The sequence below is a fragment of the Athene noctua genome, chromosome 3, assembly GCF_965140245.1.
Source record: "Athene noctua chromosome 3, bAthNoc1.hap1.1, whole genome shotgun sequence".
NCBI lineage: Eukaryota > Metazoa > Chordata > Aves > Strigiformes > Strigidae > Athene > Athene noctua.
In genome coordinates this window covers 16820794-16837902 of record NC_134039.1, presented here as the reverse complement: position 1 = coordinate 16837902, position 17109 = coordinate 16820794, and the positions used below count along the sequence as shown (strand labels likewise).

General features: G+C 47.8%; 1 protein-coding gene across 4 annotated transcripts in view; it reads right to left on the bottom strand.

Moving 5' to 3' along the window:
- IQSEC3 (IQ motif and Sec7 domain ArfGEF 3) overlaps positions 1-17109 on the bottom strand; it is a 107019-nt gene that overhangs the window by 24570 nt on the left and 65340 nt on the right. For all 4 annotated transcript variants that reach the window (XM_074902108.1, XM_074902112.1, XM_074902111.1 and 1 more), the window contains exons 4-5: positions 9845-10938; positions 2853-3014 (exon numbers count right to left, since the gene is read on the bottom strand). In XM_074902108.1, coding sequence (XP_074758209.1) covers positions 2853-3014; positions 9845-10938 — 1256 coding nt within the window. The remainder of the gene's footprint in view (positions 1-2852; positions 3015-9844; positions 10939-17109) is intronic.

The window sequence follows — 17109 nt, the reverse complement described above, 5'->3', positions numbered from 1 at the left end:
GTTCTCCCAACCTGTGCTAGTGTTAGTGTCCGTTCTCCCAACCTGAGCTAGTTTGATTGGAGTTGGATAGGGAATGAGAACCAGACTAGGTCTTTGACAGTCCTAAAATGCCACACAAACAGTTCAGAAGTTGTGACTAGCCCTTGAGCTATAGTGCACTGGAAATGACAGCACACTACACTACACTGTCAGCCCTCTTCTTCCTGCAGCATGGAGAGGAAAAATACCCAGGATGAGAATCCTGGGACAGAATTTCTCCCAGCAATGCTTTGTTTCCATGCATGTCACACTGCTCGGTGTACAGCGATAACCCAGCCAGCCCTCACAAGCAGTTGATGAAAATTTTCTTGCAAAACCACCCACCAGTGCTATCCTCAAGGTCAGAACTGACACAGGAAGAGAGTGAAAGTACCTGCAAACAGCTGTTACAAACAGCTGAATGTGTGTGGTTTTTCCTTCCTGCTTTAGAACGTTTTGTGTATATTCTGTGTCTACCTTTACCTTTGCCTTTAAGGAAGACGAATCAGCAATTTATTGTGAAGAGGGGATGGCAGCACAGATTGTTAGTACAAGAACATCATCTGTTGCCTAGAGAGATCAGACATAGGTCTGAGCCTTGAATTCAGATTCAGTTGCTGGATATATGTCCATATACACACAGTCCATGTCCAAGATATGTCCATGTACACACAGCCTCAAGAGCTCAGTTCCCATCTTTGAGCCTTGCTTTCTACATCTGTAAATAGGATGGCAAGGTCACTCTTTCACTGACCATTTGGAGTGTTACATTGAGAGGTGCAGTGGAAACTGAGCATAATGAGCATGATGGAGTAGGGCCATGTGCTTTAATGGCCCTCCTGCAACATGCAGAGACAAGACAGGCAACCACAACACAGCAGCTCTTGGGCATTGAGGCTAGGAGGCAGACACCGAGCTTTGCAACAGAGACTGTTCCCAAGAGCTGCTGACACAGAGTTTGTAGTCACATGTGAGGCAGAAGAACATGGTCATTTGCAGGGATGATGCCAAATTTAGGACTACAAGGAAGTGCCACCCTATTGCTATTGCAGTATTTCCCTGTCTGTGCAGAGGCTAGGTTTGGACTTCAGCAGAGTATCTGTCAGGGGAAGCAGCCCACACATTGCTTGCTGGAGAAAAGAGGCAATTACTTTTAATTGTAGCTCTCACCATGAAGAGACTGGAGAGAACATGTGTCTCGTTGCTGACCAAATCAATATCCATACAGTATATCAAAAAAAGAACTAGACCAAAGGTCAGGTACCTGCAGCAGTAAGCAGCAGCAATTGCAGCAGGAATGAATTTTGAAATTTGGGCCCAAATTTGGCTCTTGAACTGGCATCCTTTGGTCTTTCCCTGGAGTAGAAGTAGTGTGTGTGTATTGGATTTAGGGTCTCTGTTTGGCTTGGTTCAAGAGAAACCACTGCAAAATTCAAGGAAGATAGAGAAGATTTTGGAGAATGGGAGAATATAATAAGGGATCCAATGCAAAGGACTGCCTGCCTAGTGGAAAGGCGGCTCTCACTAGGAGCTGTGCTTCTGCCTAATAAAAGAAAGACCCAGCTGAGTGCTGGTCATCCCTTGAAACAGGTCTCTGAATGAGCTTGTTGCCCCCTGACTACACAGGTCACATCACCCTGCATGGCAGCCCTCACATTCACACTCTGGGGCAAACCCACCCTGCTTTCACTGTGTCAGTTCTCAGGGTGGGAGAAGTGATGTCCCCTGTTCTTGATGTCCCCTTTTCATCATAGACCGAGCTGTGTTTTCTACTTTTCCGCCATCTTAAGTAGATCCAGGACCAAGTAGGAAACAAGGCTCATCTCAGTTCCCCAGGCCTATCTTTGCAGAAAGCCTGTCATCTTGGATAACGCTCAGAGCAACAGGTAAGATGCTTTTCTTCCCAAAACTTCAGTCCCTGCTCCTGCTGTGCTGGGGGCTGATGAGTTAGCAATGTTTACAATGTGGAAGGCAGAGCAACAGGCAGGTGCTGAGATAGTATAGGTCTCAGGTATTCACAGGATATTGTAGTCCAAATTTCAAGACTTAAAAGAGGACAGAGGTTTAGGCTGAGAGATGCATAACTTGTGTGGTCAGGATATGGTCACAGTGAAAGAATTGACGGGAACAATCCATCAAAGCCAGCCACTGAGCAGAAGCAGGGAGGAAACAGATCTTGTTCAGCAAAGGGCTAACTCAGCCCATTGGAATTTTTGGAGTGGGGATGTTCCTCAGTGCTCTGTGACTACAGTGGTAATGATAAACCCTCAATAGCATGCTTCCTCATGCAAGACTCTTCATTACCACAAACAGGACCAACTCCCCTTTTATTATTCCTGTAGTGCATTTGGACAAACTGAAAAGGCCACACATCTCAGAACTGGACAGAAAGAACAAGGTGTAGAGCCAGCATTCACTGCTTCCTGATGGTCTCACAGCAAGAAGCAGATATTTTTCCTCCTCTGCCTCTCTTAGTACATCCTAGAAAGCATCAGAGGTGCTTTATCTGGATGGGGTGAGACCCCAGTTACAGTTTTCCCCCCACAAAACCTCCCAGCATCACTATTTCTATCACCCAATGGGGCTGTGCTCCTGCTAGATGATCACAGGCCCTCTGAGGAGACACTGAAATGAAAGGGCTGCTGGTATTAACAGGGAAACACGTTGCTGGGAAATGCATTGAGGTGCCAGATAGGGATGGGAATGGTGAAGTTACTGTAGAGTGGGAATGGAAAGGTATGGAGGACAGGGTGCTTGCTGGTGCAGCCAGGGGCAGAGTGGGTTGGTAACTCCTTTACAGTGCAGGGAGGAGGGGAAGAGGTTTCCACACTTACTCCAGGACATCCCTGTTGAACTGCTTCTTGCTGTTGCCCAGGAACTCCCCAATCATCTGGCGGCTGAGGCCCTTCCGCTGGAGCAGGAAGTGTGCCACCCCAATGGGGGTGTCTGGAATGAAGCCTCGGGAGATCAGGAACTGGATCCCTTTGTCTGGGTTTCTGAAAGGGAAGGACAGAGACATGGTGAGTTTGCATGATCTTTTTGAGGCATTATTGCCTCTGTCTCATCTCATGGCTTGCAGCAATGCAGCCCTCAGTATGTATGTGGGTTCCTAGAGTTCACGTGTGTGACAGGGATGGGACTGATGGAGGCAAAGAAAACTGACTTGGAGGAGTCACCCTCAGTTGCCAATGAGGACAAAAGGATGCCATGGGACCTGCTGTGTCACTTGTAGCTCCTGCTGTCACCTGGTGATCACAAGTGCCATCCCACTGCCACAAAGAATGCCTCATCAGGGACTCTCTTCTGCCATCCATCTGCTCCAGGGTCAAAGGCTCTTGTATCATCCCTGCCCCAGCCTGGTCTGCTTAGGGTCCCTGTGAGGACATGATTACACGGTGTGTCCCACACAGACAGCACAGGAAATGTAAGCACATTCAGCTACTCCAGATGTAGACCACAGAAAGCTGTCCCCAAGGACCAGGGGTGAGAGGTGGGCACATGATCCTTTGCTTTAGGGGAGCTGGGGTTGCACCCTCTGTGGGGCAGACAAAGGCAAAGGGAAAAAGGTGGCTGTGAAGAGACTTAGAATACATTGCTGCCATGGTCTATGGGCAAATGGGTCTCAAGACACAAAGGGGGATAACCAAAGGTGGGCACTTTCTCTGTTTCATACATTTTTAGTGTTCAGTGATGAGTGACACCCTCTGCCTTCCTCACCTGAGCCTGGTGCTGGCTGCCTGAACAGAAATCCCATGCTCAGATTTGCTTATCTATTCCTCCACTTCCCCCACCCTTAGCTGTGTTGTTTTTCCCTTCTCTATTGATTTACCTCCTCAGGCAGAGATCTCTGTGTGTAGGTGGATGAGAGCACGCACCTGGAGAATGCCTTGTCAGAGCTGGGAGAGCTGCATGCAGCTCCCAGACAGAGGGTTTTTCTCCCTCTGTGGCTGTGCCTCTCTGAGAACAGTCCTGGTGCTGAGTGGGCCTGACTGCCTTGTTGTGGGTGTGATTTTCTGCTTGTTAGTGTGCCAGTGTCTGTGCCTGCATGCACAGCTCTTGAGGGGTAGTGCATGTATCAACAAGCACACATGTGTCTATGTCCTGTACATGCAGATTCCTCATGCACCATACATGTTCATCAGAGCTCGTGTGTCTGCATGTTTTGGCTTTCTCCTCATGTGTCCTATACACACACATCTTCTACGTATGCTGGGAGTGGCTGTGAGCCTATGTTGGTGCCTGTCCTACAGTGCAGACAAGAATGAGTGTGTATGTGTGTATTGTGCAGGAGGTTTTCTTCCTATATTTCAGTCTGCCCCACTGAAGGGTGTCTGTCGTGATTCACTCTTCCTGAGGGGAATTAGTGCAAATGCCAGGAAGATTTCCACATTCCTTTGGTTCTCTGAGCTGGTCAGTGGGGAGAGGTAAAAGAGTAGTTTTCTTCATGAAAGGAAGCCATACTTTCATCACTAACGCAAATTCACGGATCTTTGTCAAGGCTCAAGAACTGAGTTTGCTCAGGCAGTTTTCTGGGGTGAGGAAAGGATAAGATGAGATCTCAGAGCACGTGAATGCATGATATACACAGGCACAGACTGTGACACTGTCAGGTGGTGAAGGATGTGGGTGAGCAACATATGTCTAGCTATAAGGGGATCAGCATTCAGGAGAATGGTCTGCTCCTTACAGGGGCCTCATGGGTTTACAAAAAGCAGATGGACTTGAAATAGTTCTGCTTATTCTGTAATGTCACAGAGAAAATACCCTGGGCAGCGTGGCATCCCTGGGGAGAGTGGCTGGGAGAACAAGTCAGCACATTAAATTTATGAACAGGAGTTTATGAACAGGAGAGCTGCAAGATCTGATATCAAAAAACACAGGCCTTCTTCAGGGAAAAGCAACAGTGCACCTCAGTATTAGCACACAGATCTCCTGGCTCACCTTTGAAGAGCACAGGCAAAGTTCTCTGCCAAGTGCAAAGGTCATACGGTGATTCATAAAACGCACCTCCACCTGCACACTTTCATATTTGGCAAGGGACAGTACAGTGTTCACAGCATGAGGATGCTGTCAGCTACACTGGTGTGACGGCAAAGCCACTGGACCGATTTTGGATTCACTTCAGAGGAGCTGGGAGCTGAATATGTCCAGAAAAATGCATTTCACACACTGGCATGGATGTGCAGATTTCAGTAAAGATGGCACAGACAATGCAAGAGGATGTAGGATAAAACAGTCCAGCTGTGAGAGCCCTCCTGCACTGCCTAGATTATAACTCAAATATACTTGCACACACTAGTCTTCCACTAACAGGAGCCTCTCATCAGTTTTTCCCAGGATTCAATTTGTTCTCCACAAAATCCTGATAGCAGTATAGCATCTCTGTCACTTGAACACCTGCAGATGTACCCCATGTACTGCAGTATGCAGCTTTTACCCAGATGTGCAGCAGACAACTCCACTCCCATCTCTCCTGAGCCTCTGCTATTTTCTTTACTGTTGCAGGGGTGTTAAGCACGGCCAGCAAGTGCTGCGGGATTCCTCACGTCCTGCTGGCTTTCCCTCTGCCCACGCAGCCAGCTGCCCACACACACTGAGGTATTACAGCAGTGCTGCATAACAAAGCAATCCCTGTTCGAGGGATTCCACCCCCTCACCGTGGAGTGGGGATGGGGAAAGTGCACAGCAGCGCAGCATCCATGCATTCCTAGGGGCCTGCTCCAAGGCAGAGTGCTGCTTTCTGAAAATGCAATGAAAGGCCAGATAGACTATGTCAGATGCAACCGGAGGCTTTCAGCTCTTGGTCCAGGGGAGCAGCCAGAAAAAAAGCTGTGCACACATGCACGCATGGCATGCATCAGCTCCATGCCTTATGGCTTGGTGTCTACATCGCAAATGCTGGTTCCTTGCTAGAAATTGACATGGAGATCAAGAACCAAATAACTGCAGAAAGCTTAATGGCCATCCCAGCCCCTTGGATGAAGGTGTGCTACGGTGTCACAAGGGGAGCCATATGTTCCTCAGATCCCTCTCAGAGAACAAAACCAAGGCTTCAGTCCCCAGAGCTAACAGCTCCCTCCCTGTCTTCCAATGTTTTGTGAAGAAAACTGAGCCTTACAGATTACCACACATTATTTTAGCAGCTAGTTTCAAGGGAGCAGGGGAGACCTGGCTAGGAAGTTGTGTTTCAGAGCTCCACAGTAAGCCTTCTATCCCACAGGGACCTGCAAGATGCAGTGAACCCAGGTCACTAAATGAAGAACAGCAGAACTGCTTCTCCTAAACAGACCTGGCACTGATAATCTGTCACATGAATGCGTGCCAGGCAGACTGGGGGAGGAGGAGAGGCTGGGAAAAAGCATTTTCACTCCTGCTTTATCTTCACATGAGTGCTCATGTCAACTGTACAGGAACCAAAAGAAACCACACTGGGTGAAGGGACTCCTGCAAAGCATAGCTGAGAATACTGAAACACTTACTAGCAGGGATGTAAGCCCCATGCGTAAGCCCCATGCCCTCCTTGAAAAGTACACCTATCCTAACACAAGCACCAGAACATCTGTGTGGACCTGGAACTATCTTTATCATAATTAACTCCCACCTGTGTCTGGTGCCTACCTTCTCTCCTTCCAGCCTGCTTGCGTTCATCAGGCAAATCTGTGTGTGCCCAGAACCTGACTTTGATATATACACATGGACCCACTCATTCAGAACCTGATCTCAGAGCTAGTAAAATGTCCTCCTCAGTTCTGTAAGAGTCACAAATTTGTCTGCTCTAACATCACTTCAGTTCTGGATGTGCTCTTGAGTCCAGCCCTAAAAAACCTCTCTTCCAGTTTCCTGCCTCCTAGAGTCCACAAACTCCATACCACATACAGGGGAAGGAGACTGGCCTGGCTAAACAGGGACCTTTGGCTGGATCTCAAGAACAAAAGGATAATCTATTGCCTTTGGAAGAGGGGCCAGGTCTCTCATGAAGACTATAAAGATGTAGTGAAGTTATGCAGGGAGAACATCAGGAGAGCCAAAGCGCAGCTAGAGCTCAGCTTGGCCACAGCTGTTAAGGCTAATAAAAAATGTTTCTATAAATTCGTTAACAGCAAAAGGAGGATTAAGGAAAATCTCCCTTCTTTACTGAATGCAGAGGGAAACACGGTAACTAAGAATGAGGAAAAGGCTGAGGTGCTCAACACCTTCTTTGCCTCAGTCTTTAGCAGTGGAACTGGCTGTCCCTGGACACCCAGCCTCATGAGCTGGGAGATGGAAAGGAGAAGCAGAATGAGGTCAGCACAGTTGAAGAGGAGTTGGTCAGAGACCTGCTACACCTCTTGGATGCATACAAGTCTGTGGGACTGGATGGGTTACACCCAAGGGTGCTGAAAGGGTTGGCAGGTGAGCTTGCCAAGCCGCAGTCCATGATTTACCTGAAATCATGGCTCACTGGGGAGGTCCCATTGGACTTGGAGGGTGGCAAATGTGACACCCATCTACAGGAAAGGCAGAAAGGGTGATGCAGGAAACTACAGACCTGTAAGTCTGACCTCGGTGCCAGGGAAGGTCATGGAACAGGTCATCGTGGGTGCCATTAAAAGTCATATAATGCACAACCAGGGGATCAGGCCTAGTCAGCACGGGTTCATGAAAGGCAGGTCCTGCCTGACAAACCTGATCTCCTTCTACGACAGGGCGACCTGCTTATTGGATGAGAGAAAGGTTGTGGATGTAGTTTACCTGGACTTTAGTAAGGCCTCTGACACCATTTCCCACAGCATTCTCCTGGAGAAACTGGCTGCTCGTGGCTTGGATGGGCACACGCTTTGCTGGGTAAAAAAACCTGCCTGGATAGCTGGGCTCTAAGAGTTGTGGTGAACAGAGTTAAACCTAGTTGGCGGCCGGTCACAAGTGGTGTCCCCCAGGGCTCGGTGTTGGGGCCACTCCTGTTTAACATCTTTACTGATGATCTAGACAAGGGGATCGAGTGCACCCTCAGTCAGTTTGCAGATGACACCAAGTTGGGTGGGAGTGTTGATCTGCTCGAGGGTAGGGAGGCTCTGCAGAGAGACCTGGACAGGCTGGAGCCATGGGCTGAGGCTAACTGGAGGAGTTTCAATAAGGCCAAATGCCGGGGGCTGCCCTTGGGCCACAACAACCCCCAGCAGCGCTACAGGCTTGGGGAGGAGTGGCTGGAGAGCTGCCAGTCAGAGAGGGACCTGGGGGAGGTGATTGACAGCCGGCTGAACAGGAGCCAGCAGTGTGCCCAGGTGGCCAAAAAGGCCAACGGTATCCTGGCTTGTATCAGAAATAGTGTGGCCAGCAGGGACAGGGAAGGGATCTTACCCCTGTACTTGGCCCTGGTGAGGCTGCACCTCGATTCCTGTGTTCAGTTTTGGGCCCCTCACTACAAAAAGGACATTGAATGACTCGAGCGTGTCCAGAGAAGGGCAACGAAGCTGGTGCAGGGTCTGGAGCACAGGTCGTACAGGGAGCGGCTGAGGGAACTGGGGTGTTTAGTCTGGAGAAGAGAAGGCTGAGGGGAGACCTCATCGCCCTCTACAGCTACCTGGAAGGAGGGTGCAGAGAGCTGGGGATGAGCCACTTTATCCAAGTAACAAGCGATATGACAAGAGGTAATGGCCTCAAATTGAACCAGGGAAGGTTTAGGCTAGATATTAGGAAGCATTTCTTTCCAGAAGGGGTTGTTAGGCGTTGGAATGGGCTGTTCAGGGAAGTAGTGGAGTCCCCATCCCTGGAGATGTTTAAGAGTCGGGTCGACATAGCGCTGAGGGATATGGTGTAGTTGGGAACTGTCAATGTTAGGTTAATGGTTGGACTAGATGATCTTCAAGGTCATTTCCAACCTAGATGATTCTGTGATACTACACATATATAAATCCTGTTCATTCTCCCCTTGTCTGTGCAAAACTCCTGACTAGGACTGCTTAATCTTTAGTCACTGCTCTGACCAAAAGGCTCATGGTAATGTGTGGCAAAACCTTCTTCTAGTATGGGTGCATTACAGCCCCAGAATCTTCACCAGGGAACTCAAATGGAAACCAAGACAGTGTAAGATGAGAGTGTGATGATGGAGCAAAACCCAGCATTTCTCATGGCTTGCTTAGATAAGTCTCATTGAAAGGCAATGAGCAAATCTAAAGCTCCTTATAGGAGCTCAGCTGCTTTCTGCCAATCTGAAATAGACTACAGGTGACCCCTCAAGTTAACCTTTTCTGATGATAATCTCTGGGCTGCTCTGCTTTTACACCTACAGCCTTTTCATAGGATATCAGACTCTGAGAAACTGAGATGACTAAATCTGGTCTGTCAGGTGAAAATGCACCCAAATACCATAAGGAAAACAGCCAGAGCACTCATACTGGGCTAGGTAAGCCCAGCTCTACCTCTGTCTCTCTCTCTTTTTACTTGGAAATGTCCCACGTTAAGTAACCAGGGCTGGGTTTACAGTCCCAGCTATGCTTGTTCCTTTGCAACAGAGTGGAACAGGAGCCCAGATCCCAGGCTCAGCTGGTGGATGCCAAATGGACAGCAACTGGGAATGAAGGTTCAGAATTCAGGAGAGCATGGTCACTACTCATGGGGCACTGTGCTTGTTCCTCTGTTGGGCAGAAGATCAGGACTGCACTTGGAGGACTTTAGGGAAAAAGCTTCTGGGCAGCCAACCTGTGGTCTACATTGCATACCCAGATGGTCATGCCCTTGAATATAAAAGAACTTCCATGGAGATGGATCTAGACCAAGAGCCTGCCACCACCTGTTCCTGTGAGGCATGGAATAGGCTGGGCAACACCAAAGAGGAAGAGACACTTACATATTAAAGAGGTTCAGCCCAATGCGGTAGAGGCGCTTCCTCATGGTGTCTGTGGAAAGTGTGGGGGACTTGCAGCTAGCTGGGTTCTCGCAGTGGTACCTTGGGAGGCTGAGGATCATGGCCTGCAGTGCTTCTTTCGAGGACACCTCAGAAGCTGACTTGGCTGAAGTGGAGGTGCTGCTGCTGCTCAGCTGCTCTGAGTTGTCTGCGTTTTCAGACTCAGAGCCTTTGCTTTGCCCCGTCTCATTGCTAGCATCAAACTGGAGCTTCTGCACTGCCATCTGCCCAGGCTCAGCACTGCTGTCTCCTGTGTCATTAATACTGACATTCACCTCAGTGAAAGTGTGGCTGTTCTGGAGAGCTCTAGACTCAGGTAAGCTCTCTGAGGCAGCTGGTGGTTCACTGGCTTCTCCCTCCCCTTCTCCTGGGCTTTCTTCAGCCTTGGTAGCTTGAGAGAGCCCAGCCTGGGCACTGTTGCTGAGGCAGTTTGCCATGGACACCGAGGTAGACGATGAGACAGAGATGTTCTTATTGTCGATCTGGACTGTGACATCTCGAAAAGCCATCATGAGAGTGCTGCTGCTCTTGGGTAGGGTATCTGGCAGGAGTCCTTCCTCCTTCTCTTTGTCCTGCAGCTCAGCTTCTAAGTCCTGGTTTGGCTGCATTGAGCTAGCACTGAAGGTCTCCCTTATCTGGTATGAGCCCCCATCTTGCAGTGAGCACATGGTCTTCAGGCTCCACGTGCTGAGGGCATCATCAATAGACTTGGCCAGGGACTGAACTTGTTCCGTGAAGGAGTCCTCCAGCTCAGTCAGTGCTCCACTGATGGTGGCTGGCAAAGATGGGGACCTCACCAATGGGATGCCCACAAAGTTATACCCCTCCACCAGGGCTTTCTCAGCAGAGAAGCTCTCTGAGTTCTGGACCCGGACTTTCCTCAGAGAGATGCGGCGTGGCATGCGGCTCTCCAGGAGTGAGTTGCGGATCTTCTCAAAGTTCTTGCTGAGCTGGTACTGCCGGAAAGCAGTCTGGATGGTGCAGGCTGCCCTGCGAGATACCAGATGACCGCCGTATTTGTGCTCTAACATTTCGATCTGAAAGACATAGAAACAGGACACACTATATTTTGCTAATTGATTTCTGATAGCTTTCTGTAACCCCAGTTCCTAGACTGATTAGATGACTCTGACTGTCAGAGGAACTTCTAACACTGAATTAGCTTTTTCCTGCAGTGCCATGCCCCTGATTTCAACAGAAGGCCCTCCTTTGGGAATGGCTGGCTAAAGCATCAGTACTGTGACCTTCCTCATAGCTGTAACATGATCATGCCTATTCCTAGAGTGCCATCCATACAGGCTGGAGGTGCCCTTCCCTTGCAGACCCCCTTCTGAAAGCCTCTAGGGCAAGCTTATCACTGCAAATACAGTGTTCCAGCAACGGGTCTTCCTGCTCAGCAGTGTTGTGGTAACGTCGAGCATCATTCCTTGTCTCAGAGTGGTACTAATGCTTCTCCCCTCCTTAGTTACCTTAGGAAATACTTTCAGGGAAAGGAGAAACCATTCAAAAAAAGGGAAGAATAGTTAAATTTTAAATGCAGAAAATGCTGGCTTGATGACAGGAGCTAGTGAGAAACATCAGCTTCCACAGAAGTTAGTGGAGACTGGGTTTGTTCAGTGTCTTTTAAAAAGCACTCTGAATTCCAGAGTGTTTTTCTTTCCGATATCTGAGTTTTTCAGGTGTCAGCCAGCAGTGAAATGAAAACTACCCAAGAAAAGGAAGACTCTCAGTTTTGAAAGGTAAAAAATTCTGATTTTAAATGTTGAGACAAGATATTAAGAACAAGTAGAAGGAGGATTTACTTCTTACTGAGCTGGTAACAACAAACACACATCTAAAAACATACACACACAGCTAAGTGGCATCTCAACCAGCTTCAACAAAGCAAGTATGTTTGGTAATTTCTCTTCCATAGTCTAGTGTTTATACTTCCTGGTAGTTCCCTCACTCTTCCTCTGCAGCTGGGCCTTCACTAACTAAGGGAGAATGTTAGATGACTTGGTTCCAGTGAGTGACTGACGGAGGACAAGAGGGACAGTGTGAAGATGATGATGGATGATGGGATTGAACTAAAAAAAAAAAAAAAAAAGGATGAACTCAAATTACCTTCACTGAGATTTTGGCTGAAATATGAGCTAAAGTCTACATTGTCAGCACTTCACATGGCAGAGCACAGGTGCAGACTGCAGAATTTATATATGTGTGTGCACATGTAGAAAAGCCAAAAAAGGGTGAATGGCAGGACTGGGAGTGCTGGTAAAATCAGTCCTAAATTAACAGAAGATTCACTACATCATTCATGTGATGAGTATGAGCTCATTAGCAGATCCAAAGGATGAGTTTATACTTACTGCATCCTTATCCCCAGACACATACTAATTGCCCCTCACCATGCCATGCTGGCCCAGTACTCACAGGATGGACGAGCTCACAGAAGATCTGAGTTTAAGTGCAAACATTTCTGTAGTCAAAGCAAGACTGATGTATGTGCCTCAGCTCGCAGAGTCTTGTCATATCATCTGCTTCCTTCTTTTCCTTTTTTGTAACACTACGTAAGTTGCAGATAAAACCATCAGTGACTGATTTAGGTATAAGTGATGGCCTAGAATGACAGCTGTGAGAAGTGTAAATCACCTCTGGCACCTTTCCAATACTAACTCCCCTGCAAGTAGGGGAAGACAATATGATCATGGGAGATGACAGGACCCCAGCCATTCTGTCCCTGCACTGGTATCCTGGCTGCTGGCATAACTACAGAAGGCCTTACCCACTGGCACCCCATTACCCCAGGCAGCAACAGGTCTAGGGATTCTGCTGCACTGGATGGGAGGTTGCCATTTCTGGAAGGGGGGGGGGGGGGAACATCCTTTCCTATTTCCCTCTCTGGAAATGAAGTAGGGACCCTTTGCCTTGTGCTCAAGCATAGGTTAGGCTTCTATTTTCTGTTTGCCTTGCTCTTGAATTCACAGCTGTCCAAAGCAAGCATCAAAGCCCAGCACTAAGAAATGCTAGCAATATGCTTAGCGATGGTGTTGGCCACTGCAGTTGTAAAAGCAGCTGGATCAGACTTCCGCTTATCCCTAATTTAAAAACTTTGGCTGAATACTTGCCCTGCTGCCCTCCCAGACAGGGTCTGCAGAACTGGTGCTAAAAATCAACCACACATTGATTATGGATTCAGGTACATTTACCACAGGACCTGTCAGTAGGCTTTTTGGATAAACAAGGTCTCTGCTTATCCCCAGAGTCTGATGTGGCAGGAAAGAGGAATACAGGGACAAAAGGAGATTCTGGGTAGCAAGCACAAGGGTTTTGCCGGGGTTCTTTGTCATTCTTTCCAAAATTACCATCTTAAATCCCACCATAAAACCAGCACTCCTGCCACATCTCTTCAAAATTTGCCATCCTGGAAAGAGACTGAGCAATCCCTTGGTCCTTCCCTTCAGGAGGAAGGCTCATGCAGATAAATGCAAATTAAACCAATAACTTGCACAGGCCCAACCCACACAGTTATTACTGACAACTAATGGTGAGCACTTAATATATCTGGTTGATGAAAATGTAGAGCTAATTGTGTTGGGAGGGAAAGAGGAACAAATGGGAGGGACAGACACAGATATCTGAGGGACAGAATAATAGTAAAATGCAAAATAAGGCAGAAGCAAGAGCCTTATAATTATCTGAGGTTTCCAAGGAGGTGACAGCCATTCTGAAAACATGAAATTCATATACTCTGATCTTATTAGGGCCAAGACAAGATGTCATTGCTGATCTGAAGTAAAAGGCCAGTTTATCTCATGCAAGAACAGTTCCCGAAAAGGCACTTTAATAACTACTAAGAGGAGAGATCCTTCCAGAAGTCTAAAGGAATGGTGCAAGCTGTCAGTACTTTGATAAAACATCACCAGCTTTTTGCAGTCCATTATCTCAGTCCTCCCAAAGGGCTACGGATTTAAAGAGCAGAACAAGATGTAAAGTGAGAAGACTCCCAACCTAGTCTGTTCTCCAGCTCAGACCAGGTGTGTAAGGACAGGTTCTGCTATCCTGCCCTGTCCAAAGCAAGGGGAGTCCTACAGTGTCTTGCAGCTGGGATAACAAGGACCATGGACTGGTTTGAAGGATGCTTGAGAAAACTGGCAAAGCCAGAAGCAGCACCCACAGAGAGAAGTGCCCTCTCCACCCTTGCTTGGTAGGAGTGGGTTTCTATCTCTCTCTCCTTGACGTAGCCCAGCCATTTACTGTTTACTGATGTCTAAGACATTCACATTTGCTATCAGGTCAAGCTAAGTGACACTCCAGAGGAATTAAGGGTTTCACACAGCTGTGGCCTGTTTTCTTCCTCTCAAGGGGAAGAAAGGGCATCCATTAGCACCACAGCAGTCACAGGTAATGGAGATGTATGTCTGGCTTGCTGGAGGAACTTTCTCTTCCCATTTGAGAGGCGAGGAAGGCCAGACATGATTGGCCTTCTCTCACTCCTAATAAACCCTATGAATCACAAGTAATTGCCTACTTAAAGCTACTCTTCTCCAGGGAATGATCCGACAGCCAGCACCAAAGGAAGGGAAAAGCAGGAGGGAGGTCAGGGGGATTTCAAAGAATAATTAGCTTAATACATTTCTGGGCCTCAATATGAACACTCAGTCTGAGCAATTCAGACCTTGTGGGTGAATTAGAAATGGCTGGGAAATATCCATTGCCATGAGTGACTGCACATGAAGGAAGCTTTAACAAGGTCAGCCTAAGGCAAGCCAAAGTGCCAGGCCTGGATATGGCCAAACATTTGAGATGCACACCCCGTGGCTTTGTTGCCCATAGGCATAAATTCATAAATCTGCCAGGAGAGAATGGTCCTGACCTTATTCTCAGTTAGCACTGCTTTTCCACTCAGGTTGCCACTGACCATGGTGGCATGCAAGAAGAGAATCAGGCTCAGTGACAGAATCTGAGTCACTCAAGTCAATGCATGTATTGTAAAAAATAAAAAAAAAAAAGACATATTGAGCATACATGTTCTCTATCACACATTCCTAACGACTCTCCCTCCCACCAACCTTTCACAATGGAAGGCCACTGCTATAAGGGCCATGTGTTAATGGGATATTTTCCTTCATCCACTGGACATCTGCCACCCTTCAGCACAGCAGAAGAGTATGTACAACTGAAATCATGTTCCTCTCTCTTGTGATCCCCTCCATTTTCCCAGCATTACAATAGAGTCTAAACATGGGGGAACTTTAGCACTTGAGTTTCCTTTCCAACCTACCAGAATAGTGTACTTCTGCTCTGCACATTGTCAGCATACTCTGTTTCATGGGATAAAGAGCAAGGAGAGCCATGACCCCACTCGCCAACCCTCTAGTATGGTGCTGAGGGACAACGACTGGTGGATGACCTGCACCTTCAAGCCCTGCAGAGGAGACTGTACCCTACTCTCCTTCCTTACCAGCACTCAGTTCTCTCGCGAAAGGCAAATGTGACTTCAACTGTACTGTGAGACTAAAAATCTCTCCTTCCACTTGTTTCTCTTACTGTAAGTTCTATTAATGTGTTACAGTTGGTGCTATGACTAGGGAACTACTGAGACAGTGCTGTGAGGGTTCTATTGCCCTTATTCCCACTCAAGGGAACTACCTGACAAGTAAATTGATAGGAATACATATGAAGACACATACTAGAGTGCAAGACTGGAAGAATTAATACTCTTCACTCCTTGAAAATCTCCCCTTCAGGAGCTGAAGGCAATCCACTAAGGAGACCCATCAGTCTGGAGTAGCACACATACTATAAGCCCCCTTTGCTGTGAGAAAAGTGGTGTCACCTCTAAGATAGGCTAGGTCCTTGCAAGGTCAGTACTGCAAGGCACCAGAATTTAATGAACAAGCGTCTAACATGTCTCTCTGTCTCACATGCATCCAGGGCAGGTCTGGCCTCTGCTGCAAGAACAGTGATATGACAACATGACCTTAAAGCTAAAATAACACAGGACAGACACTCCCCATGACAAATCAGAGCAGCTCTAGGACATCGAGGAGGCTAAGCCCATATATATAGCAGCAAGATCTGGCCCACCCTGAGGATATGTCACATTAGTTTGTGAAGCCAGTTAATTAGTCTCTCTTGTTTCTTTTCCTAGTGTGAAGGAAGAATTCTGTCCAAGTTGAGTATGCAGTATTTTAGGAAGGACAGAGCTAAAGAGCCAAAGTTTCTCTTCTGCTCAGGAATTTATTGGGTCATTGATCTGACATGTGCTTAGGGACAATAGCAATACCTTGAGGGAAGTGGCAGAGAGATGTCACAGAAGCAGCAGCTTCTTCTGGGGGAACCTCATTAGCTGAGATCCTTCATCTGCAATAGCACAGCTCCCACCAAATTCTCCCACTAATGTAATGTGGATCACTGTCACTAGTGTTTGCTTGTCCTCCTCATCTCACATACTGCGGGATCTGCATATCAAACAGCCATTCCAGCAAAAAGTCAGAAATTATTCTTTAGGTTTTATTTTGCACAACAGGTCTCCTGGGCTGCAATCTGCAGAGATGCAGGGGGGAGCATGTTCCACCTCATTACCTTTGAGCAAGGAGGCCAGCTGCTATTAGCCCCTGTCCCACTATCCCCTGCTGGGAGCCCATCAGGAGATGCAGCTAGAGATGGGTATAGGCTGTAGCCTCAGGCACAGGAGGCAAGGCTTGCAATTTCAAGGACTGAGTAATTTTCTCTCAGCCTGGTAAACCTGACTGTCTTTTCATCATCCATTGCTGGATTGAAGGCAGTGATGGTAGCAATACACGAACATTGTGGTACTGTGCAGGACACTCATTGAATAAAGCCCACTTCTCCTGAAAGCTCATGCTTTGAAGAGGCTAATGCAGAAGTGTACTGGGGGCCTGCCCAGCAAGATCCAAGAGGGCAAGATGGCTCTTGGAGACCTCTCCCACAAGGGAGGTCTTTTGGGACAGTCAGTTGTTGGGAGCCCTACAGGCACTGTATGCTTGTAAGCAAGGCAGTATCTCTAGATGCCACTGGTCTTGGCTGCTCACAACCTGTCTCTAAGCCTACAGTCACAACTGAGTATCTGGGTCCGTTTTGGACCACAGAACCCAGGCAACAAGGAGCAGAGCCCAGCAGCTTTGGGTGAAAGGGTGACGCAGTCAGAGGTGGGGAAGCTACTTCCTCCATCAGCCCCATGTAGCCAAAGGGCCAGGCCT